A 25,976-nucleotide genomic window follows, 5' to 3' on the forward strand; every position below is an offset into this window, starting at 1 on the left:
TGTGAACATGTCAACAGATGATAAAACAGAATTAACATTAACTTACCAAATACATCAAACATATCTAAATGTATTCTGTTCTTGTTTTATACCTGAGCTTGTTGAATCTCTCCTTGTCAGCCTCAAACATGTGCCTCATGTTGAGGCCCAGGGCGTGGGCTGTGTACCACTCCTGCAACTTTTGAAAGTTGGGGTCCTGAGTAAGTCCCATGCTGTCCAGAGAGGGGGGCTTGCTGTGCTCCACTGTGCTCAACTATCTTGGCTGAGTGCGACTGAGCAGGTCAGAGAGAGAGCTTTTTGAAGGGCACAGTCTAGATCTAAACTTGCCCCTCCTACAAGAGACATATAATATCCATGACCTGAGCGTGTCACACTTGCCCACTGTCTTGCAGGGTTTGAGTGCATGTAGTTCACTGTGCCACACGGATCATCACACAGGTCAGACAATGTGTTGTACCTTTTCTTATTTTTCTCTTAAATGGTTATACAGTAGTCAAATAGCCAAAAATGGCCACAGTTTAAAATAAGATCAGTGGATGACATAATCACTGTAAGTCTCCAATTTCTTTTCACTTGTTCTGTATCTGTGAAATTTCAGTGAGAGTGGACATCTCTAATATGCCCATCTCAGAGACAAAGAGCACAGCAGTGAGCACAGCAGCCCCTTCCAACTTCTGTTTGTGAGGGGAAGCCAGTCACAAAAAATGGAAGGTGGCCATAAATGTTAAGACTCAGTTAAGTTAAAACTCAGTTCATACTCATTTAAAACTGAGTATAAGGGTTGCATTTATGCCCAAGGCAAAGAAGAATTATATGAACGCAACAACTTTTCATTTTGTAATGAACTACTAATTTACATTTAGTAATATTCTTCTCCAACTATATGTGGGGGAAAAGGAAACATCCAAACTATAGACTAAGCTTTTCTCACAGGTTTCTCATCCAAACCTGCATTGTAGTACGCTGCACTGAAGTCCAAAAACAAGCATATTGGCTTGTTACTAGTTATGCCTTATTTAGCATTACTGTTCTACAGCTAGTAAAAAAAGACAAGCGACCATTTATGCTCAGCTAGTTCTTGGTAAATGTGTGTAACATAATGTGTTTTAATATGCTTGATTTCAGTACGTGCATATTTTATGTAACACATAGCGATTAAATCAGTTGACCTAACAGTGCAAATTGTGGCTCCTCTTTAATTATCTAAATCTGAAAGTTGTAACCCTTGTTGAGACACTGCAGATCCAGATCAAGTGCAGGCGGTATCCTTTAAAGCTGTGCAGGTGTCTGCTACCTGGAGAGGTTGCATTGTTAAAGACAAGTTTGAGACCTTAGCGCCCCCAAGTGTTCTTATTTAAGCATGAAGTACAAGATGTAACATTCTCTAACAAACATTAGGGGGCGAGAAAACCTTATCCAGAAGCAGCATTAAATTGTGCTGGATTTTATTTCGTCTTAATCTTCATTCCATGTAGTCACAAACCCGTTCTACACTTCAAGCAAAAGATATAATGCGATTTTTTCTCAGCTCACTATTTGGGTTCCCTTTCATTTGAATAACTAGGTTTCCCTACTTTTTCAATCATGATGTTTGATGCTTTCCATGTTTATTCTTACTTCGTGCCTTTGACTATATTGGTTATATTTATGTTATTTATAGTTATCGTTATTATTTATATTAGTTAGAGTTATATTACAAGAATCAAAATTGAAGTGTAAGGTTTAGAAACTAAATTAAACAATATGGTAACGCAATCTTATATTATTTTTAAATGGTATTTAAGGCGGTGTTGTAGGAAGACAAAATATCCGGTTGTTCAGTCTGACGTCACTAGCCGTGTCTGGGTCTAAACTCCGCTGCAGGTCCATATATCAAACGATCACTATGGCATTATTGAGAGTTGAAAAACTGTCTAAAGTCTTTCATCTTTAATAAAATGATCAGCGTTCTGCTCTACCAGGTGTAACAATTGAGTTTAACATCCAGGCATCCATGAAAACGGAATTTATGACATTTAACGGAGTTAGAAGTTAGCAGGGAGTTAGCTCGCTAGCTTCTATCTAAATACAATATAGCATGTCCTGACTGCAGGGTTTTGAAAACAAATTAAAACGTACATCTCTGTTATCACTTCCAGCATAAATGAAGACAGAAAACTAAACAGCAGTAACGTTTGTAGGGTTACTGAAGTTGGGCTAGCTGGTATATAATGATGTGCTACGTGACCGCTAGCGACACAGCTGTGTTAGCATAATATAAACAAGCTAACTTTTTTTCCACTCGATAAAAGTTAACGTGAGTGTTCTCAGTGGTCAGAAACAAATGTAATCGCATGGCAGGATGCTGTAAAAGGACCAAACTTCAGCCAGGAGAACAACTGAGATAATCCATCCACAATACGAGGTTAGTCATTCATATACTGCTGCATGGGCTGGGCTGTAGTTACATCCTAAGGTTTTAAAAACTGAGCTTAAATAAATGATTAGCGGTAATAAAAGCCGAGGGAGGTCAGTGATCACTGACTGTTTTAGGAGCTTTTTGAGATCAAACAGAAGAAAATACATAACATTAAACATGTTAACAACACAAAAGCCATATTAAACGCAGACTACTTTAGACCCGGAAGTAGGAGTCGTCGCGTCATCACTGAACAACCGGTATCTGATAAAATATTGCTGATTGACGGTTTTATTGTGAAAGTCTCAGCGGAAGTGTGAGTTTATTGACTTGGTTTTGATAGTGGTCACACAGACAGGGAATTCGCTGTCAAGAGGGTGGATGCCTAGAGCTGGTAAGCGATGCTTTGATTAACTGAACGCGTACTGTAATAATTTTCTTGTGTTTCACGGGAGCTTGTTTTGTCTTGGCCGCGGTAGTCCCGGCTGTTTTGAGTCTGTGGTGGAGCAGCACCGGGCCGCTTACGTTAGCTGGTGCTTTCTAGCAGCGCTTACAGTCGTGTCGCAGAGAGCTAGCTGGTTTGCTAACGCTAGCTCGCTTAGCTGTGTAGCTAGCTTGATTAGTACTGATGTGTCCATTATCGGACGCACCTTTATTTGACGTGCTTATTTTTCTAAGTCGTGTTAAGCAAAATAATGCAACCCCATAATCGCTAAGACAAGTGTTTTCAGTGAAGGCTCCAGAAGGACTTGACATATTTGTGCAACTGAACGCTCGTATGTACACAAGCCCAATTTCATGTGTGCTGATAAAGCGCATCCGCCTCGGCTAGCGAAGGAGGAGAGGTGGGTTGACGCTGTCTTTTGTTTCTGTTAACACTGCCCCTTGTTTATATCTGTGCACGATGCTTCAGATTTGATCATCGTCTTGACACTCTTACGTGCGAGATTGATGTAACAAGCCTTAAGCTTTTGTAATAACCTGGATTGACTGCGTGTCCGATAACGGACCTGGGCGTTCTCGGTTTGAAGTTACGCGCTGCAGTCGGTGATCATCCGCCGCACAAAGATGGAATGCAGGCTAACGTTAGAGACAAGCTGGCGACACGGACGTTATTTACGGTTCCTCTGGCTACATACTTGTTTCTGTGCCTTTCTGTGCTCCGGCTTGCTAGCTAACACGAAAGCGAGCGTCTGGTTCTAAGTGGCAGGCGGCTGAGTGTCAAAGACCGGGGAAAGCAAGGGACCTAGTGTGCTGGGTACCCACCGGGGGTGGCATTTCCCCGTCATTCGCTTATCCAGCGTTTGGCGTGTTGATGCCGCGAAAGGCTTTCCGGCGACACCGCGTTTAGGGCGTTAAAAGGCCGTATTAATAGCTGCGACATAGTGTTCCCATGACTTGGGCCATGTCATCGCAGAGTTTCGATGAAACCGGCTAACTGCGCTTGCGGGGATTCTGTTACACCTTCCTGCTAAATAGTGATCGTGTTTGACAATAACCCCCTTACAAAACTAGCTAGCTAGTTGGTTTTCTTCCCCGCTGGGGTTTCAGGATTAAGTAACAAGCTGTTGTAATAATAGCCCTAGAGTAGCCTTGCTGTGTTTAATAACACGTACAGAGCAGAGCAGCAGTAATGCTGTAGAGGTCTTGATATCGTATCCTCAGACATGCTATTATGGTCTTTTAATACTCGCCTCTTGGTTTACATTAATTTCGATATATTGACCTTAAATAATCGTACTATAAGTAAAGTAGAAACTTGATGTCGATGTTTTTATATAGTCTCTACAGTACAGAGAAGATGAGTGGAGTTGTATTAATAAATAACGTTGCCCCACTTCTTTGGAGGGGTGTAGCCATCTACAGTCTAGCCAGATGTCTGTCGTTTGAGATCGTGTGGATGTGCTTGTGGTGAAAGTAGAAGCTGTCCTACTGTCTGATCGTGTCTTGGCATAGGATATCACCTATGATTTGAGATGTCTGTGCGCTGATTGGCTATTCATACGTGCAAGGTTTGCCATGAGCAGCCACTCTGATGAAGACTGATAAAATTGTTGTCATTGCATGATTCATATTTTCTTGCTTGTTAGGTAATAGGGGTGTGCAGTTAATTTGATTTCAATTACAATTTTTGCCTTCCAAGGGCTTTTAAATTAAGATAATTGGTATAAAATCCACTTTAAGGCTCTTCTTTCACCTTTGAGGAGCCTCAGTTGATTCCCTGTTAAGCTCTGTTTGGTTTAGTTCAGCTCATGTCAGTTGAATTATAATTAATATTCATGAAGATCAACTTCATTAACGTATTTTCTTGAAGTTTAATAAAACCACTGTTTTTCAGTGGCTTTGTTGACCCTAACACACAATTTCATCTAATATTGTCCTATAGGTGGTTTAGGTTTGCTGCCTTCCAAAGTAAAGATGTTATCATTGAGAAATGCCTGTAAAAGGCTGTGATCTTTTAAACTTTTATTGAAAGTTGTTTTCACTCAGATGACTGTGTTTGTCACTGGTGTTCAATGTTTTTTGTTGTTGTTGTTTTTTATTTTTTGTTAAAGTGAAGATGTATGGTAAAGCCAGTACGTTCCTTTTGTGGAGTTTTGCATGCATGTACAACTGTCATTAAAACAACCCTGAACCTTTGTGTTGACATCTGCCACAGCTGTGTCTCTGTGGAAATACATGCTTTGCACTGCAAAATTCCTGTCTGTTTTAAACTCAATTCCTTTGGATAGCCTTTGTGCCTGAATGGGCACCGTAGCTGGTGGACTAGCACTGAGGCTCCAGTTGTTTTCATACTATTATTTGTTGCCAGTATTTGTCAACATGTGATATATATGACCTGGAGTGCCATTTTCCTCAGTCTAACTTTAAATCCGGATACATGTATGAGGAAGTCAGCAGTCACAAGATTACTGTTTGCACTTGCATCGGGTGGAGTGCAGGCACTTCATGGGCCTGAATGATATTTCCTTAAACAAAGGAGTTTTATAGTCATTATTGTTCCACGTCAAATTTATGTAGGTGAGTCTTACAGAGACATTTCCACTGAGGGGGAAGTAGGTGATAAACAGGAATTCCTTCATTTTGTGTATTTAGTTTTACTTAAAAATTTTCATTTAGACCAGAAAGATTTGCAAGATGTTATGTAGCCAGTAACTACAACTTCCAGAAAGTTGGGAGTCTGTGTTAAATGTAAATACATTGCAATGATTTGCACTGTTTAGAGTTTGCGTTTTGTACGTAGGATTTAAATCTTGCATTCAGTTGGATAGTTCAAATACTGGAACTGGGAAAAGTTATTGCTTACTGAAAAATGGCTTTTCTAAGCTCAAAAACAAGCTTTTAATGGCGATTACTCATGGGACCACATCTGGCTCACATATAGCTAAGGCAAAGAATCATCTCAAGTAAAGAGCCTTTTTTAATGTAAATGTTTGTATTTTGTTGTTATTTTTGGCTGCATTTGAAACAATTAAGCTTGAGTAAATTAACTATAAATTAAAGGTTACTTTTTTTTCTGGTAATTTTTGTTTAATACATGTAAAAAGTTCCTTGGTAGGTGCTAATTGATTCCCTGTTGCCATTAGCTGATGCTGTGAGTGTGACATGATTTTGACATATAGATGTCTCTAGACTTTGACTTTAATCAAACATGTGAAATTTGGGACAGACTGGACAATTTACATTTCACATGTCTCTGATCATATTAAATAATTTTCAGCTGCAACCCATTTTATTCTGTTAATCTTTTTCCTTTGTGTGGTTTGTGTTTGTATTTTCCTTTGGATGAATAAAACTAACAGTATTTATGTGTGTCAGAGGGCTTGGGTCTACCTCTTTCTCTTACATGGGCTGTTTCAACTCTGTCTGCTAGTGTGTCATGTAGGGCAGGACAATATGGTCATAAATATTTATCATGATATATATTTGAAAATTTGGGATAACAATATAACTGATGATATAATTGATGCAAGACAAAATACTTTACAACTCCACAACTTTATTAGTGCAAAAAAACCCCCATCAATGTATTTTCAATTAAACAAGCAGCTAACAAGCATACAGTGCGTATTACTCTGCAAGGCTCCTGACTACAGTAGCCGTAATGCTCTGACAGTCCATCAAGCGGTCCATCCTTCGTAGCTTACGAAAGTCTTACTAAAACATTTTTTGACAAATTTTTGAGCGCCATGTACCACATAAAATTGGTTTGAGCTAAGTAAGCACAACCAGAATTCATACATAAGGTGCACCAGATTATAAGGGGCACTGTCGATTTTTCAGAAAATCAAAGGATTGAGGGAGGGAGGGGGCTTCTTCCTTGAAATCTCACCCTTGTCTCCTGGGAAACCAGTTTAGCCTTAGTTTGTGGTCAGCTATTTGCCCCTCAGTCAAATGTTCCCAGTGAGAAGCATGACTGTTCATGCACCAGAGATGATCAAATGAAACAAGACTACCATGAAACTCTATAGAGAAACTTCTCTTTATTAATCCCTGCAGAAAATATGCAGCTTAGACGTTGGGATCAGTTACTAAAAATCAAGCAGTGGAGATGGCAAAGATTTTATAGATTGTTGTAAGGTATTTCAGTAGTGAATCAAACATTTGTCCAGTGTTTAAATGTTTCATAGTCTGCACCCTGTGCCATACCTGCCAATGTATTGTATTGTTTTGAAGCACTCAGTCAGTAAACAGCCTTTCTTTATCCTCTGTGCAAAGGATTGTCATTTACTGAGTTTTGTAACTGTGTGAGAATTAGGAATGATAAAATCTGTAGTGATTTATGGGGTTGCTTTGCTCACTTCAAATCTTTGTTTTGTATTTGCTACGCAACGCTTCAGGAACAGTGAACCGGCTGCTGACAGCAAAGCGTCAGCATTTTGGTTGTTTTTCACATCCTTGATGCCAAGATCTTGTCTTTGAATGTCTTCAAAAGTCTGTAACTTAAATGCAAATTGCGATCAACATGCATATTTTATAATTTTGAGCTTTAAAATGAGTTTTTATTCCCATTTCATTTTGGCTTTTTAAATTCACTTTTGTTTTAAATAGTTTTCAGATTTTTGTTAATTTAAATTTAATTTGTTGTTTTGTTTACTTTAGTTTTCATTAGTTTAATTTTTTAATTTATTATAATGTCAATGGTATTTTTTTAGCTAAAAACTTTAAGTTCAGAACAGATATTACAATGCAAACAGCTGTGAAAGCAGCTGACTCAGTCACTTCCTCCCACTGTCCAAAGAAATGCATGGGTTAGCTTAATTAGCGATTCAAAGTTGACTGTGTTTGTGAATGATTGTTTGTCAGTCTGTATCCCACCTTTAAGCTAATAGCAGTTGAATCAACTCAAGATAATTAATTAGCTGTAGAGCTGGGCGATAGAACGATAACGATATGTATCGCGATATAACTTTTACTCGATAGAGAAATTAAGCTATCGCGATAGACCTCGCCGCTCTTGTCCTCTTTAAAAAAAAAAAAAAAAAAAAAAAAAAAAAAAAGGTCAGCCAATCCAAACTAAGTAGCGCAGAGCCGAACCAATCACAGTCACGTCGCGTGACTTGTTACGTACAGCACAAGTGCCAAGCCGCACGTGTGTTTGTTTGGGAAGCAGCCAGCGGGTAATGGAGGAAATGAGTGTGCCGACTAGAAAAATCAACCGAGCGTGACCGAAGAGAAAACAGATGATGGTTCCAATGCCGGAGAGATTGTCGAACGGAAGAGCCATAGAAGTTCCGTAGTGTGAAGGTATTTCGGCTATTTCAAGTCTGACAAAAAACAGAGTAGCGTGCACTGTAAATGTGCCGAAAGCAAGTCTGGAAATACAATAAACTGGTGCATGCGTCACACTGTGCGCCACGTTATTGTTTCGGTGAAATGAATTTCTACAATACTGTTACTGTTAATTCTACTCTCTGCAGTGTTTAAATGCTTACATATACACAGTTACTGTCCGTCCACACATACGACTCGGTTCTGCTTCTATGCCGCAGCTTTGTTTACTTTTTCCCACCGAGGCTTCTAGACTTCTGATTGGCCAACATTTCTGCACGGTTAGGAATCTAGTGCCACCTGCTGCTTTGGCATGTTCATAGCAGCGTTTTCCTTCATTTCTGCCTTTATGTGTGGACAGGATTATTTTTTTAAAACGAAAACGGAAAATCTCCGTTTTCAAAAATACCCGTGTACGCGTGGACGTAGCCTCATTCTCTGACTGGAAGCGCTAATTCGTCATTCGGCTTTTGTCAGACTAAAGTAACTGTTAAAACTGTTTGAAAAGCTAAGCTATACAACAAGGAGAGATTGAGAATTTCCTTTTAGTTCTCAGTTTATTTGATATTGACAAAAGTTAGTCAGTTTTGTCTGTTATTCTGTAAAACAAACTAAGATTTATTTTTAGAATTAATATTTTGCTTCTAAGTGGAATTGACAATTTAGTAGTCTGTTTCGTTTGTTCTGTTTTGAAACTTAAACGCTTTAGCGGCTGCCTTTTGTGTAGTTTGCAATATTTGCCTTTATTTATCTGAAAAAGTCTCATGTTCCTTAAGTACATCTACCCTGTTGAACTTATTATGGGAAATAAATATTTAAATAAAAACAAGCTGCTGATTATTTCACATTTTACTTGTGAGCAACGGCACATTTAAATCTTACAAATATAGTTATTTGGCTTATATCGTGATAGATATCGTTATCGCCTGAAATGAAAAAAACATATCGTGATATGAAAAAATCCCATATCGCCCAGCTCTAATTAGCTGTTGACAAAAGGGATGCGTACCAGTTTAATAAATTTATATAGCTTATTTATTTAACAGTGGGGTCAGATCAGTACTTGGTATAAGAAGATGCCTTAAGCCATGGTCTCGGGATCGAATAAGAAGTGGTAAAAGCTAGATTGGTGCAGCTATATTAATGATAACATGCATAGTGCTATACTTGGCTTGATTTTCTTTTACTACCCTATTTAGATTTACGGCTTCTGTGACACCTCTATATATTTTGTCATTGTGGCTAAACGGGAAAGGTAAATTCTATCTTTCTTTTTGGCTATAAATACAACTCTCATGCTTGGCATGTAACACAACCTGCAATCTCAGTATACAGTCTGCTCAGTTTAGGCTGAGGAAAGCATTTTCATCCCCACAGGTTGCCACCAACCTTTTATGAATGGAACTGACGTCAGAGCCTTTCATCACAGCTCTCACTTATTGAAACCCACTGGTTAGGCACAGTAAACATGGTCTATTGTACAGAGTTATTTGAAGAGGGTATTTGAGCTTATTCCGATTGCTTAATGTTGACTGTTGAAAGGTATTTAGGCTTTGTGCAAAAGCTTAGATTAGATCAGATGAGATGGGACTTTTATTTAATCAAATGAGATTCATGCATGCATGTCAGCTGACATCTTGATTCCCCGTTAGACTTTAATAAATTTGGGACATATGCTTTTTGTTTGTTCTTAGGGTGATGGAATGTATTAATATTTAATTAAGTCAAAAGCACATGTTGAAGTCTGTGCAACACAGACGTATGAGGCCTGTGAGTGTGTCCTTTGTGAGTGCGGCCTGTTCACTATTTTTATTGGAGCCATAAGCTACTTACAGTGTGTGTGTTAGGACACTACAGGTTAGTCTAATATTATCCAGCCAGCTGTATCAGCCTCTTGACTGATATGTCTGAGCAAACTCATAACAGTGGTACTTAAGCAGTAGGAAAGGTTTCACTACTGCTTTATAAAGTGCAAATTCTGCCAAAAAATACAATTTAGCAGAACTGGAAAAGTGTTTAGAAACAGTCTTTTGTAATACCTGATTATAAAATCAAATTTATTTTTAGTTTCAAGCCAAAAACGGGACCAAAACATAATTAGTTATGGGAACAAAACCACAACAATCAAAACCCGCAATGCCTAAAAAAACAGGGCCAGGATTAAAAAGAAAGAAGAAGACGAAGAAGAAACAGACTATATTGATGGGGGGAAAAAGTTGTTATTAATATTAATATTAAATTGTAGCCAAGACCTTTATTTTTCTCTTCCTCTTACAAAGTCATGCAGCTGCATGTGCAAGTGTGCATGTGTGTGTTTTTTCTGTGTGCTGGTATGAGGACACCAGGGCTGCCACAATACTCTCCTTGTGCTCTGTGGGCAAGAGGAGCCTGGCTCAGCTCCTATCACACAGTTGCTCACGGCACTTGTCCTGTCATTCGGACTGACCTCCTCGACCTGTCTGCCGATTCTCAGACTTCACTGTGACTTATCTGCTCTTTGGAATGTCTTCAGTAAAACACACAGTGTAAACTTTGCCTTCCATTTCAATTAGTGCATCATTTTTTAAACATGCATTTTTCATGTTTACATTACATTTTGTGGAGATGTTTTGCAGCATATCAGTTTTTCTGGCCCATTTTTCTATACTCGTATGAACCCACATTAAGAGTGTTCTTGGGGAAATGCATTCCTTTGCTTCATTGGCAACAGATGTAGAGGAGGACATTTTTTTACTTTGCGCTGAACCTTTTGGAGTGTCTAAAAACGGGGCAGTGTGGACTTTCAGGGCAGCTGTTTTGCCCATGAAGGCCGAAATAGACTTCATGAGAGAGCTAATGTCGGGCCTGTGGCTTGAGCATCAGAGGGCTTGTGTTTGCCTCCCAGTGGCAGATGGATAAGGAGCTGTCAACATGGGTAACAGCTGCCCCATCTACAGCTATTAAGCCACCTAGCTTTGAAGTAACAGTGACACAAATATGGCAGAGTATCCAAAAGTAACTGCTGTTATGAACTCTGAAGGTTGCATTAATTAACACAAGGGTGTTTTAATGTTGTAAAACCTATAGAGAAATTTGAATAAAATAAAATGCAGACCCCTGCCAATAGTCAAGTAGAGCTGATCAGTATGAATATCTGTTACAATACAAGTGTAGCCCAGACAGTATTATTTAAGTAGTTGTGGCATTTCTGAATTATTATCAGTATTTCAAGGATTTGTTGCTATTATACTACCTCATTTTTAAGGTAGTCCTTTGTAAGCAGTTGTTTGGCCAGCAGGTTGTAAAGACAGGTACCATGACTTTACTACATGCCCAGTGGCATACTTGGCTTGAAGTTTTTGTTACTGGCGACAAGGAGCTTGCTCCAGGAAACCTAAACCCCCTTCCTGTTGAAGTTGAGCAGCTGACATGTACGGCGAGTGGGGAAGTAGGGCTAACATTAGCCCTAAGCGGCTCCTGCTGGAGGAAGGACACTAAAGTGGGCTGGCAGAACTCCAGTGCATCCGGAGGGACGCTCTTATCACACGTGTTTGTTTGGGTGCAATCTCTAACACACTGTGCCCTGCAACAGGAGGCTGTCAGCCAACAGAGCTACCCTAAGAAGCCAATAGGCCTCATTAATATTGATGCCGTGTCTGCTTCTCTTGGGATATCCTCTGCCTGCAGAGTTTTGTTGCCAGGAAGGAAATGTAGACCATGAACACTCTCTAATAATGTCACTTTGTTGTTTGGGTTGAATTGAGTCTGACTTACAGCACTCATTTAATGTGTTGTTACTTTTGTTGTTCACAGCCCTAAAAAAAAAAAAAACAAGAAAAAAACATAACAAAAACACAACTACTGAACACTGGTATAGAATGATGGGCCTGCCAAATAAGATGGCATTTACTGACATTGGCTGAAAAATGTAGTGTGTCACCAATTTTAAGCTGGCTAAATGATTTTAACTGTGCTAGATTGTGTGACGAAGCTATTCACTTTTTTTTTCTTTTTTTTTTTTTAAAGTGAAAGATAATAGAACCACATTCCTTATACTAGGCTCAGATTAATACCATTGTGATTGTAGGGTAATCTCGATAGTATGAAGTTAATTGACAAATTTTTTTTATTTGAATCAGCATTTTGTTTCTTCATTTTTTTCCCACTATCACTGCTTTTTTGTTAATCTTAAGAGTTTCACTTCCTTTAAGCATATCTTATGACACTGTCCTGGGCAACATCTAGAGCTGAAGTGCGAAGTGGCATATAGACTTTAGGCTGACTCCAAAAGGGGGTCAGTCAACATAAGCCCCCTTTTCCATTAGTGCCGACATGGATCGACTTGCCGCAGTTCGCCATATTTATCAGGGTTTTCAATTACTTTATTGTACCTGGTACATAGTACAAAAATAGTACCTGCTTGGCCATGATTCCAAAGTGATCTGAGCAGGTACTGAAATGTGATGGCAGACTCCGTGGGACTGATTGGCTGGTTAGTGGTGTCACTAGATGAATCATGAGAGCATCTCTTTCACGAAAATAAGTCTGACGAAAAGCCACAGTAGCAGGTTTATCATCACCTTGACGTCGACCTTTGTTGTAGCTAATTATGTCACGGAACACTCAGGTGTATTGCTATAATGACGACCACACACATTAGGTGGTATTCGATTGTAATTGAAAACCAGACGATCTGAGTAGGGGCGAATGGAAAAGGGGCTATAGACTCAGCATTAAAAATCAAAGTCAAAGAATTCTTTTACTATTGGTGTATAGTTTCCCAATTTTTAACTACTTAGATGAGGGTGATTTTTCTTATTATCTTATTAATTTTTTTTTTAAAACTCATCCAACTCCACCTGGATTATTGACTTAACAGTTGCTTTGATTGGCATGTGTCTTAACACAGGGAGATGAAACCAATAGGTGTCTTGTACTTAGCTCACCAATTACTAGATAGCTAATCAAGCCAAGTAGTGTTGGCTGATGAATAACCACTCCATGTGCTTGTCCAAATAAAGGAAATTACAGCTAAAAAAACAACAACCTAGCATCGCTGCAGCCACAAGAAGCGTGGAGACTTCAGAATGTGGACTCACTTGTCACATCACAATAGCTGTCAATCTTTATACTAAAATAATATTATTGTCAGGCAACATTGCCAACAGTACTGCTCTGAATGTTTGACAGATTTGTTTTTAATTACCACTGTTAATAAAAACGTTACATCCATGTCTTTGTTGTAATGCACTGGCAGCTTGTGTTCCCTTCAGGTGGATTTCAAAGAACTGCAACTGAAATTAATTCATTTAAATACATCCATGTTGTCTCCAGCTACCTGGGTCCGTATCCACAACAGGGTATAATCACTGCTTAAGAAACGATGTCCAGACTTCTCTCAGCCTTGGCGTCCAACTTTTCTGGTTGATAACTGAGACATTCTCAAGCTAGCCAAGAGACTGTTTCTTTATTTTGACCTGGGTTGGACATGTTTGCAATGCCTCACCTCAGAGGCCTCCAGGAGGCCCTCCCGAATGACTGAGGTCCTCATCCTATCACTAAGGAGATTCAGGAGGCGGGAACAGACACAATTTATTTCTGCTGTTTGAATCTGCAGTCTCATTCTTTTAGTCATAACCCACAGTTTGTGAGGGAAGTAATGCAGATTGACAAGTCAGTGAATAGCTTTGCATTCAGATTGGCCTTCAATAAAGCAAACTGGTGCATCTATAGCACTGTAAATGCTAGACCAATCCACGTGTTAACCTCTTACTTTACTTCTCTGCTATTTGTAAACAAGAACCCTGAGATACTTGACTTCCTCTATTTGAGGCAGCAAATCTAAAGAGGGAAAAAAAAGAATAATTTCATGAAGATTAAATATATCCAACCTTTGTTTTTCCAAACCACGTTCCTAAAGCTGTCTAACTGCTGTCCACAATTAGTTTTAATTGTTTCCAGCTGTGTCCTGGTCCTTTACGTCATGCTGTATGACTAGCAAGCTAGTTTTGTTCGATGTGGTTTCCTCACTGACCTGTTTAGTATATTCATCAAGTTGTTTTGAAAGAAGACTAATCTTCCACCCATCATTTAGCCAAAAATAGTGTGAATGTGTGAGAACAAAAGTAGCCAGCTCTGGGCTAGCCGAGCTTAGGTTTCACATTTACTTTGTAGAAGCTTATATCCTATTACTTATGTCAACTAGCAGGCATTGTGGGCACCTGGCAGGTTCTCACTGTGCCAGTAATCCCTGGGATTTAGAGGCCTGCTGCACTGTTGCCCTAGTTAGCTGCTCTTAACCATTATAGACAATCATATAAAATTAAAATTTGCTATTCCTTCATCAAATACTTCCTAGAGAAAAGTTTTGTTTGTTTGTTTTCCTGAAAGAGAGCGCATCTACAATGCCTAGAATTTCTCTGCATAACTTGGTAGGTGGTAGTATAATTGATATTTTTGTACCACAACTAGATCTGAAAATTTGGAAAGAAATTATAAAGTAATGACAAATAATCATTAATTCAGGCCTCTAAAATGAAAGGATTTCCTGCTTTTCTTTGTTATATAACCCTGCAACCCAAATATTTTCTGGTCTGTTTTAGAGCTTGAACAAATAATTGGTTAATTGAATATATAGTATAATAAAGTTAATTGCATTACATTCTTGATACAGATGTGGGGTATTAGATCTTTGAATAAGCACTGACTAATTTAAATGTACAGCCAAGCTCCAGACTGGTCATCCTAGTTATCCCTGCAGGGTTTGTCTTGTAGTAATCACCCAGTTTTGTTTAGGAAAAGGTTGGCGTTAACATATTTCACTGAATCTTCGTCAATTGTAAACATGCAATACTTGCTGAACAAGTGTTGGAGATGAAACCTCCTGACTACGATGTACATTTGTGTGGTTGTTTTTAAGTAAGGTGTCCTTGTAGCAAATTTTCAAAATAATAACTGAAAGACTAACTACTGTAATGTAAGGGTTAAAAAAAATTGAAAGCACATTTCCCTTGTCCCTTCAAGAGGAGGTCAGTAGTTTCCCTTGGCTCTGTCTCTCAACTCAGTGGCCCAGGACAGATAAGGGTGGGCTGATTTTTGCTGGGCGTCCCCTCTGTTTGTGAAAGGAAGTGAGGTTTTGAAGGTCAGGCGAATGTTGGCGGAGATGCGTAATGGAAGCTACCCTGTATGTGGGACTACCACACAGCTGCTAAACCTACAGTGACAGCATCCTGGATGTGTTACCTAGCTGGGAATAATATATATTTTTTTTTTATCTGCCGTTCCTGTTTCATTCCAAAACATAATTGTTTTCAGTGTGATGTTACAAGATAACAGTCAGATTTCTGCCTGGTATATGGAAAGCCGTTTCATGAAGAAAATGGTCGGTCAGGATCATGTTCAGTGTCCTATTGACTTTATTGTCATAAAGAGTGTCTGTTTTAGTCTTTAGTGCCACGAAGCTCTCTGCAAGTGCATAGCTAAGGAACTGGTTTAATGGGAATGTATTCTTTGTTCCTTCCTAAAACACTGCGACCTAAGATGAGAAAAAGGTTATTTTACACCTGCGGATTTAAGGCATGTTTCTTTTGGATCAGTTTACATGAAATGTTTATTTATTTAACTTATATGATTCCAGATTATGTTTAGTATTGTTTTATTGTCAGGAATCTTATTAACTGTGGTTTGTCTTGAGACCTTCTAAATTGCAAATCTTCTGACAGTCACAAGCTAGAAGAGAAGTGAGGCCAAATCCACTTTAATGTTAACAATATAAAATATTATATTCCTAATTCAGTGAAAAGGCCAAAGGGAGATGGAAAAGTCACACAGAATGAGAGTATTGTGACTCCTACTACGTGTAGTTCAACAGACCCCGCAGTGTCTTCCAACAATGGCTTCATGCAGGAATTTCTGTCTGCAGCTGTGTACTGCTAAACCAGACACTGCCAGAGATTCTTTGCACAGACGCTCAGTGAGGTATGGTATTAGTAATCGTCTAGAAATGTACAACTAAAGCACAGCTCTTTACCAAACTGTAATACAATATTAGCAGCAATTTCAGGGAATTGTGGCTGATCGCATCCTTCCCAATCAGTTTTCTAAAATAAAAGCCTTTGAGTGTCACTTCTGGTTTACAACACATAATGGGTAGTACAACTTTATGGTTGTGGTTTGATATCACTGATTGGATGTCACAGCAACTGAACAAAACTAAAGCAAGTTGATATTTTGTGGCTTGCCTATTGTATTGTAAAGTATACATGCTTTCTCTTATTGCTTTCCTTGTCACCATCCAGTAAAGGTTTCATACTAGAATATTAGTTGTTGTTTGAAGGCACATTACTTGACAGTTTATACCTGCGCCATTCTATGTACTAATCCTAAAACTTTAGAAGTCAGCTGAAATTAGCCATGTTTTGATTTTTGTAGAGCAGCCAGTTTATTTTAGGTTGTCACAGTAAAGCAGTTGAAATTAAGCTCATCCTTCCTCTTTGACATGATGTTAACACTCTTCTGTGTCTCTGCCCTTTCCTCCCTTAGGAAATGACCTAGAGGCCTTACAGATACATTTGTGCTTTTGTCGCTCTAATCTGCATCTGCAGAGAACAGCGAGATCTGGAAGCACACTTGTTTCCGCGGTGAGTAATATCTACCTCAGCCAGCAGACGTGGAGAAACCGGGAAGCTGCTGGAGACTTCTGACAGGCAGACAGAGCTATCAGCTGGCCGCTTGCTCACTGCCTGCCGTGTCCTGCTTTGTGAAGAGGATTTGAGACGGACTGGATCTGTCTGCCCTTCGCCTCCCACTGCTCCTCTGCCAGCCACTGCAAAAGAAAAGACGAAGCCACATCCTCTGATTCCAGCATTTACTTGCTTGTGTGTTGTTTTCCTTTTTAAATTGCCATTTTCCTTCCGTGCTGTTGACCAGTGTGTCATTTTCCTCGGATTCATTTTTGCTTTCAGCTTTTAAAATAATTTTCTACTTTTACTGGCTGAAGCTGGTATAGGTTTATATATGTAAATACATAAGTGTATATACTCTGCATACTGTATGAAGGATTCCCCCCCCCCCCCATTCTGAAGGAAAGTTAATGCACTTTAAAACTCGGCTGTAATACTTTCCTCCTCTATTATGATCGTTTTGTTTGAAGCTGAAAACAGAGTATCTGGACCTGTGTCTTTGCTGTTTTTTAAGCTAGCATGATGATTTTGCAGCAGGGCTGCATGTGAGTATTTTACTCAGCTTGTCGGTTTTTGATCACCCTTCAGCCTCACCCACTTCTAAGTTGCCTCTCTACAAGGCATACTGAGATGAACCTCTGTGAGGTAGAATCCTTGAGCTGTCTTTATACCTAACTTGAACAGTTTCAGGGCCGTTGAATTTGGCGTTTTGTTTTTTTTTTTTCTAAAAAGGACAAGAACACTTTGTGAGGAAAAAGAAACTACAAACAGGAGCTTCCGGTGCTGTTGCACCACCTATGTATTGTTGTAGTGCGCAGGAAAGTAAAATGGACTACAAGCGTCGCTTTTTGCTCGGCGGGTCCAAGCAGAAAGTGCAACAGCACCAGCAGTACCAGATGCCTGAGCTAAGCCGGACCCTGAGCGCCTCTCTGGCCTCCTCTTGCTCTGCCTCTTCACCCATGGGCACTGGGGTAGGCATGTCTGGCAGCTGCCACCCACCTCCTTCTGGCACCTCTACCGCTGTTGCCGATATCCAGCAAGGCATCTCAAAATATTTGGATGCTCTCAACGTGTTCTGCCGGGCCAGCGCCTTCCTAACAGACCTGTTCAGCAGTGTGTTCAGGAACTCTCACTATTCCAAAGCAGCTATGCAACTGAAGGACGTGCAGGAACACGTCATGGAGGCCGCCAGCAGACTGACAGCAGCAATAAAGCCTGAGATCGCCAAGATGCTGATGGAGCTGAGCGCTGGAGCCGCCAACTTTAAAGACCAGAATGACTTCAGCCTGCAGGATGTTGAGGTAAGTCTCCAAATCACACGCAGTCTTTCTATGTGAACTTTTAAAGTCCACATGGTTCACAAAGACAACGTCAGATTGTTTTGACTTCAGTAAAAAACTGCTACAAAGAAATTTTAACATCAATGTCTAAATTTTGTTAACTAAGCTCACAAGCTGGGGTACTAAAGTTAGCCATGACATACTTTATCATATTCATGCACTCTGGAGAGGGGGCTAAGATGCTTAGCTGGTCTCTGTTAGAATGCTCGCTTCATGAATCAGAGTTTCCGGGCTCAAATAACATTCTAATTCCCAATGTTAAGCTGGTGTCAAGATCTGAGGGTGAGGTGTGAAAAACACTGCGGATGTGAGAAGAAAAACAGTTTTTGTCACCACGACATCTTTCACCAGTACTAAATTTGTTGAAGTGCACAATGGTTAATGCAGGCTGCAGCAGAGGTGTTCCTTATGTAAGTTTAGTAAAGGGTCTGTAGACTGTTATCCAGAGGCTCACTGCTAATGTCATTATTATCTTGCTGTCTTCTTTTTGTATGTCTCCCACATTGTCTTTTATTTTTTTGCTGTAACAGTCCGGTGCTATGTATACACACAGTGGTGTGACAGATTTGTCATAGCAAGATTCATCAAACGGCATCCTGATCTGCATCTGTCATATTTTGAATAAAAACTGTGTTTCTGCTCAAGAGAGTTGAGGACTCTACAAAAGAGGAAATACATGGAGTCTATTGGAGACTAAACTGTCAATCCAAAAAATAACAGCATACAAATCCTATAGTTCTTATAAAAACCTGTTCAACTTTTTGTATGAAATCTAGGCTCTGTTTGACAAACTCTCAACTCAAGCCAGGTTCTTGCACACAGGTTAAATAACTTGCATTACACCTTTCAGGACACAATGATAAAAAGAAAATGGCAAGACTAAACAGGTACTTGTGTTTGTAATGGATAATAATCATCGGTTGATTATGGAAAATAAGGTATTTATCGTCGCAATTCCAGTTTTCAATTTTGCTGTAATTGTGTTGTCATAATAGTGTCTTCAAGGGTGCTGTGAGCATCGAGTAACTGAATCTTAATCTCTGCACCACACCCAAGCAGAAAAAAGCCCATATTTCCTAATGTTTACTATGCCTGTTTCTTTTAACCTGCATTGAATGCACATTTGTGAGCCCGTGGAACAACCTGTAAAAAATCATTGTGGCAAGGACATTCAGACCCAAGTACACACAAAATTGTTTCATGGGAGAAAACACTTATACTTGGTAGTAGACTAAAAGTTAGAGAAAGCAAAAAGTTGAATGGATAAATTTAAGATTTCCCATAAAAATGTTGGATCTGTACGAGAGCCATTTGAAACAGCTGATCACATTCGTCAGTAACATTGTAGTTTGAATGCATGTAACTGAAATTTGTGCCATTTCCGTTACATGCATCATTCGTAACATTGCGCACACATACTGTCCGATTAATTTGCAGTATGTGTATAATGTTAGCAGTGGTAACACCAACAGCCTTCTTTATTTGCAGCTTAACATCCACCTACCCATTCAGAATGTGGTTACACATTGCGCCAATGCTTATTCACCAGCTTGTTTCGACACACCTTATCCAACTGTTCATTTTCTAGATCAGAGTACTGCAGATTTGCACCAGCTCCTGGGGCTGTCATTCATCTTACTTTATTTTATTTTTTTACAACTTCCCGTAACACAATGAGGGGAACTGCTTCCTGATGGTGGCTGTGTAACATTTTAGCATCTTAGGTGTTGTGTATTAATTAAATATCAATGATTAATGTAACTCAGCAATCAGTATTTCTATTGCTGAATAGCAAGAGTAGCAGTGTTTAAACATCTAGTCTGGGTTTTTGTAGTTTGTGTAAAGATATTTTTATAGACTACACACAAATATTGGCAGAACTTAGACCAAGACTAGTCAAATTTCCATACCATTGCAGTGTGCCACAAATGACTTTGTATAGTTAAATACAACACTATAAAGCAAAAATTATGGGGATATTACTCAATCTATGCTACATGATAATACTTTATCATGTAGTAGGAGAGCTGCTACATTGCAGCGGCCAAGACACTGGAGGGCCTGCAGAACCTCAGTGGATGTGGCTGAGCCCAAAACAGGAAACACTTTTGCACCACAGTTGGTAAATCTGACTCTCTGTGGTCTTGGATATGCACAGATGAATATTAGAGGAAGCCCAAGTCTGTGAAAGTTTAGACCGCACAGCTTGGCACTCACATGTGCTGTCTAGCCTCAGGCATAAAAGGTACATTTGTTAAAATATTGAGAGAAACGTACTAATATTTTACTTTACAATGGCCTTTTTTCCAGTGTGTCAAATACATTGATCTCAGAGAAAACACTCTCCACAATAATGTTATGGTTGTAAAATGAAGGATAATGTCCCATGTGAACAAAAATATTTGAGGTAAGTAATCCAATAAGACTCTCCAGTATATTTTTTTAGTAAATATTTTTTAATTTTAGGACAGTGTTTAGAAAAGTGCAGAGTTATCAGATTGAAGTGTACAGCATACGTGCACGGGTTTGTGATGAGTCATCTGCGGCTCATGTTTGTGTTTCGGTTTTGCATTGTTTTTAACAAAATATCTCTACTACTATCGGCCATGGTGTGCTTTGGTAGAAAAGAATTCGCTATACTCAGATTAGACTTGTTTAGACCCAGCTCATGATAATTGCAGCTAATTCAGTCTGTCTCGTACAATGTGTTGTGTTTGTGACTGTTGAGGGGATTTTCCTTTGTCTGCATGACTCGAGGAATGCTTTTTGGCAGTTCGATTTATTATGAGGTCTTCAAAAAGAACCAAATGCATTTCTGGTTTTGGAGAGTTGTGGTATGTGAAGCCCCCCCCCCCCCCCCCCCCCCCCCCCCCTCTCTTTCCCTTGCTCACATCTTCTTCTCCTATTTCTTTCTTTTTTTTGCCCCCAGGCCTTTTTTCACCCCCTGGTTTGTTTTGTAGACCAGGTCTACAAAACAAACCTTCTTTTTCCAAACCACAGCAGAGCTTTCTGAGCAGTCAAAGTGAGTCTACTGCCAAATATGCATGAAATTGTCACGGTTTGTTTGGAGGCTGTTTGCTGAGCTTGTAAGTTTAAACCGCAGAGCAAAGACCAGAGGCAGATGGTGAAGTCCTCGCAATCAGAAAGACCTTCATGGCTGTTTAAGTCAGACGACTGAATAAGCACTCTCAACTTGGTGCACAATGGAAACACTGGAAAAACACCACCTTGGTCTTCAACTGTTAAAAACACTCTGAGGATAAACCTTTCAACACGGTTAAAACTAGGGACGTGGACAACATGCACCATACAGTCTTTCATGAGCGAGATTTTAATTTAAAAAAAAAAAAAAGTCTACAGTCAGCCTAAACAGATGCACAACAGTTAGTTTGTAATGAAATATGGCATATCCTGCTGCTCACATGTTGGTGTAACAACATTTCTGGGCGTCCTTCTGTTTCCAGTTCAAACCAAAACAGATTAAAGGTTTAAAATAACCCCATGGAGTTTTTGACCAAGGGTGGGTCCTCTATCTGTTTGTATGAGAGCAAGCAGACTGACAATCTGATGTCCCCGATAAGGTGTGACGAAAAGTATAAGCTGGCATACACAGATGTAAACAATACAGGATTTAAAACATCAAAGAGCTAACTTAAAAAAAAAAAAAGCAAACTATATGATTTATAAGGTCTCTACAAATATTAGATTGTAATAAATAATAAAATAGGCTCTGGTTAGAGTGGCCTCTAGGTCATAGCAGGTCTCCAAAGCAGAGCAAGGTCCACTGTCACTACCTGCAGTTTAAGACAACACCAAGATGGCCAGCTTGGTAGCACTTCAAACTTTTCAAAATAAAAGTGGCATCAGTTGTGGGTGATGTCTTTCTCAGATGAATTTAAAAGATGAGTCAGTTTAACATTTCTGAATGTTTATCAAATATTCTTGGGCAGTCCATCCAAGTTAAAATCCATTGTTATTACGGTCAGTATGTGAGATTGGGCAATTAATGAAGTTATTAAATCTTGGCTTTTTCACAACTGAGAGAAACGTTCATGTTTTATTCAATTATACTTGCGGTTTTTGACAACATGCGTGTTTCTTCAGAAAATGCGCGATAGTAATTTATAAAGAGTGTAAACAAACAATAACAACCAAAGAAGTGTGTATGATAGAGGCTGGCGCTCCATGTAACAGTTAGACCAAGCTTAATCTGCAATATCCTTTTCGTTTTACACAACGGAGACCGCTCTGCTCAAATCTGACAATCTAAGAGAAAGCATTGGAAATGAAGTATTTTTTTCTGTCAGATCATAATGGCCATTTTTAAAATTTTCACAGCCGACATCATCCTGATTGCATCAGATCTGCTAATATTTACTTTGAACCCAGCATTAGACCTCAAGAAAAAATGTGCTCGGCACGATACTTTATATATCTCTCTTAGCCTGATTGTTGTGCCATTTAAAGATGAACCCCATTTTAACCAAACTATGAGATTATATTGGATTTTTTTGTTCTGCTTATTTGGCTGATGAAGTTCCATCCACATGACTTTAGAGTCCCGCAGAACAGCTGTTTTACGTTTTTGAAGACTAGAATATCTAATAGGCCACTTCTGAGAAATGTAGGGGTCAGGATAATTGTGACCTTCCTGTTTCTTAGAAATGATTGTGTAAGGGGGAAGATGCAGAAAAAAAGAAGTGAAAAGCAAGGGAGAAAGCAAAAAATAAATAAAGCATGACCAGTGACATTAATGAACAGAGGTAGGCTGCTTGTTTTCTTTTGTAGATCAGACAGCAATGCAACCCCACTATGTAAGCATCTGGTTGTTGTAATAGCTTCACTCTCCTTTTACCCAGAAAAGGTCTGGACTTCAGGAACTCTACTCTCCCAGATCTGGTGTGGTGATTGTGCAGGTGTTCTCAGAAAATAGAAGTATAAATGTTGATGATTGATTCATGATTCGCCTTGTTTGGTTCTGAGGGAGGCCAGCATGAGCTTGGCTCTGCTGCACTCACTATTTCTCATATTTTCCATGACTGTGTGGGATACTGCACAGCCAATCACATGTGTTATCCATTATCTTATGCTTTAGCCATGTCCTCATTTTTTTTTTCTTTCTTTGCTTGATTATAGCAGCCTTTGTAGCAGAGTAGTTTTTGATTTTTTTTGTCAGCATGTGCTCATTTTGTTATCTTCATTAAGATATGCTGGTGATATCTACCTCGGCCCTCATTATCAGTGTTTGTTATGTTATTTTTCTGTTTGGCAAACATACTATATCTCCATTGAATAATTGACCTCTGATTAGTTGCTTTAACAGCAACAACAGGTGTTTCTCATGTAGTGTACCCTGGAAATGAGCCCGTATTTATCAGATCTCCAACTGAAGGTGGCAGGGGGATAGGCATCATATTATCCTACATAGTTTAGTGAATCTAAGAGTTTTGGCATGAACTTGCAGTTATGGATTTCATTTTGAGGACTGTAGCGACGGAAGTGTTGGCTTCTCCACCTTTTGCTGGTAAGTTGGAGTTCACTGTCGACTTTTGTACAGTTTTTTTTTTTATTGGCCTCAAAGGATAAATGTTGCTCATTTCAGTGATCCAGTAATGATTTTCCCAGTACTACCATAAAGGTTTTTCAGTTAAATATCCAACAGATTGTCAGTAGATTGCTTTGGAATTTTCTATAAATATTTAAGTCCCCCAGACATTCTAATTTAATCGAATTTAACTCATTCTATTTTTTCCTCTGACTTCTCACTTTGCACCATCAGCAGATTGAAATATCACAACTGATTTATATAACAACACCATCTCCCTGATATTCATGGTCCACATTGATGTATCTTTGTGATGAGTTGTTCAGAACGTATATATGTAAATGTGTATTTGCAAAATTGAGAACTTACTTTAGTGTGGCAGCATTTAGAACTAAGCAAAGACTGTGATGATGCATTGTCATTGTAGATATAAGCATCTTAGCATACTGACATTAGTTTTTTAGTCTAGAGCAGAGCTGTGCCATATAATATCTCAGAGCCACAAGTTTTCCTCTGAACTTGTCTTGTTTCTTTTCAGTCCAGGACCAGCTTGTTGTTATTTTAGTTGCATTATGAGGAACAGATTAAACAAACCACATGATATACTGACATTTTCAACTTTCAGACAGGATACTGACTCTGAGTCACAGAGAAACTTCTTGTTTGGTAGTTTTCTTTTCTTTTTCTTTTGGTGAGCTTTCATATTGCTTGTTGCACACTATATAAAAAACGTTTCTTTCATACTTACAGGGGTTTTCCTGGCTCAGAATGTTCAGTGAGTTGCATTACTTTCTCTGAACTGTAATTTAAAAAAAAATGTAGTTAAAAAATTGTCGGGAAAGGTAGGTTCTCTAACTTGTTATGCTTGTTATAAGAAAACTCATTTTATAGTTCTACCTCAGGCTTGCTGTGGTAGAACTTTATTTATCCAATGCGCACACTGACTCAGAAAACATGTTGACATCTATAATTTTAAATGAGATTCCCAGAATCCAGTCAGTGCCCGAAGAACTGAAGTCTTGCAATCAGATTTTTATTTTTTATTTTTAATATAGAAAATGAGCCAGGAAGATACAGACCAATTAAAATAAGTTGAAACTGAGTTGCATCAGTAATTGGGAGGTATAGAAAGATTCAAACTGGTACTAATCAGAGCCTCATGGTGTAAGGTGTGATGATTCTTCAGTCTAAATATAAAAGCACATGTTTCAGTGTGTTTTCGCCTCAGCAAACAGTTCATCGGTGGAAATCAGAGTTTGTGCCAGCTCAGACTCTGCAAAAGATGCTGCTTAACAGCGTCTTCGTAGGTTTTCTCTTTTGCACAAACCACAATTAAACTTTGCAAAAGAACATGAAAAGAAGCCTGAATATTCAGAGGATATTTCTGGTCAGAAGAGCTCATATAAATTTGTTCAGTTTCTGTGAGGTCCAGCATGTTAAACATGAGCCCTGCTTGGAATACCACAGTGCATGGTGTTTGAATTTTTCCAGCACTGCTTTCGTATGGAGGATTGAGTGTGCCTTCAAAAAGACTTCATATGAAAAAATGGAAAAATAGACTAGAAGCTTGTCAATGAAATGTGTACCCACACATAACAGCGAGAACTACATTTGAGTTCCCGCTGTAATTATCGTAAACTTAAACAAAATCAATTTCATTTGAATTTTATATTTAGTTACTCTAAAGTTTCACTCTTGAGTCATTTGATATTTAAATGGAATCTGAATGAGGCAGTAAATTCCAAAGTCATGAGCATGTCAAATATGATAATTTATTTGGCAACGTGTCCTATTTTGTAGTTGTTACAAAACCAATGAAACTCCAAAGTCATGGCGGTTTTATGCCTCCAGTCATTTGTGCATCTTAGTTTTGGTGTCCGTGAATTGTGTTAAAGAATGAAGATGGCTTCGTTGTTGTTGTTCCTGTCTGCCATCATAAAGCAACTGCATATTTCTTACTTCAGAACTCAGCCCTATCCCTTGAGATATTTTCAGCAGGTATCTGAAAAAGAAAACCCTGTGACCGTAGCGAACCCACGGTGTCCTATTTCTCTTATTTTGCAAACTGAACAACAAACAGCTTGTCTGAACTCAGCAAGCACTTGCTTGGACACACTTTGTAGTGGAATGATGTCAGTTATTATTGTCAACTTTGCACATGCTTTTCCCACATGTGTGGAATAGTGGATTTTTCTCTCCTTGCTATAATGTTCTTATATAATTATCTATTTATCTATCACTAAAGTTTACTTTATCGTAAA

The 25,976-nt window shown here is 39.0% G+C and overlaps 2 protein-coding genes across 5 annotated transcripts in view; one reads left to right on the forward strand and one right to left on the reverse strand.

Moving 5' to 3' along the window:
- The window catches only part of gpib (glucose-6-phosphate isomerase b), a 13,116-nt gene extending 9,323 nt beyond the window's left edge, over nucleotides 1-3,793 (reverse strand). Inside the window, exon 1 of one of the 2 annotated variants that reach the window (XM_080885204.1) lies at nucleotides 3,665-3,793. In XM_080885204.1, coding sequence (XP_080741330.1) covers nucleotides 3,665-3,687 — 23 coding nt within the window. In that variant the 5' untranslated portion in view covers nucleotides 3,688-3,793. Of the gene's footprint in view, nucleotides 1-92; nucleotides 286-3,664 lie in introns of those variants that run through there. The other variant, XM_080885203.1, reaches the window with a different exon arrangement.
- Nucleotides 2,690-25,976, forward strand: part of garre1 (granule associated Rac and RHOG effector 1) — a 41,538-nt gene continuing 18,251 nt past the window's right edge. The window contains exons 1-3 of one of the 3 annotated variants that reach the window (XM_080885202.1): nucleotides 2,690-2,792; nucleotides 16,691-17,025; nucleotides 17,563-18,131. In XM_080885202.1, coding sequence (XP_080741328.1) covers nucleotides 17,628-18,131 — 504 coding nt within the window. In that variant the 5' untranslated portion in view covers nucleotides 2,690-2,792; nucleotides 16,691-17,025; nucleotides 17,563-17,627. Of the gene's footprint in view, nucleotides 2,793-15,993; nucleotides 16,127-16,690; nucleotides 18,132-25,976 lie in introns of those variants that run through there. The other 2 variants (XM_080885200.1, XM_080885201.1) reach the window with 2 other exon arrangements.

The sequence above is a fragment of the Rhamphochromis sp. 'chilingali' genome, assembly GCF_963969265.1.
Source record: "Rhamphochromis sp. 'chilingali' genome assembly, chromosome: 6".
NCBI classification, from domain to species: Eukaryota; Metazoa; Chordata; class Actinopteri; order Cichliformes; family Cichlidae; genus Rhamphochromis; species Rhamphochromis sp. 'chilingali'.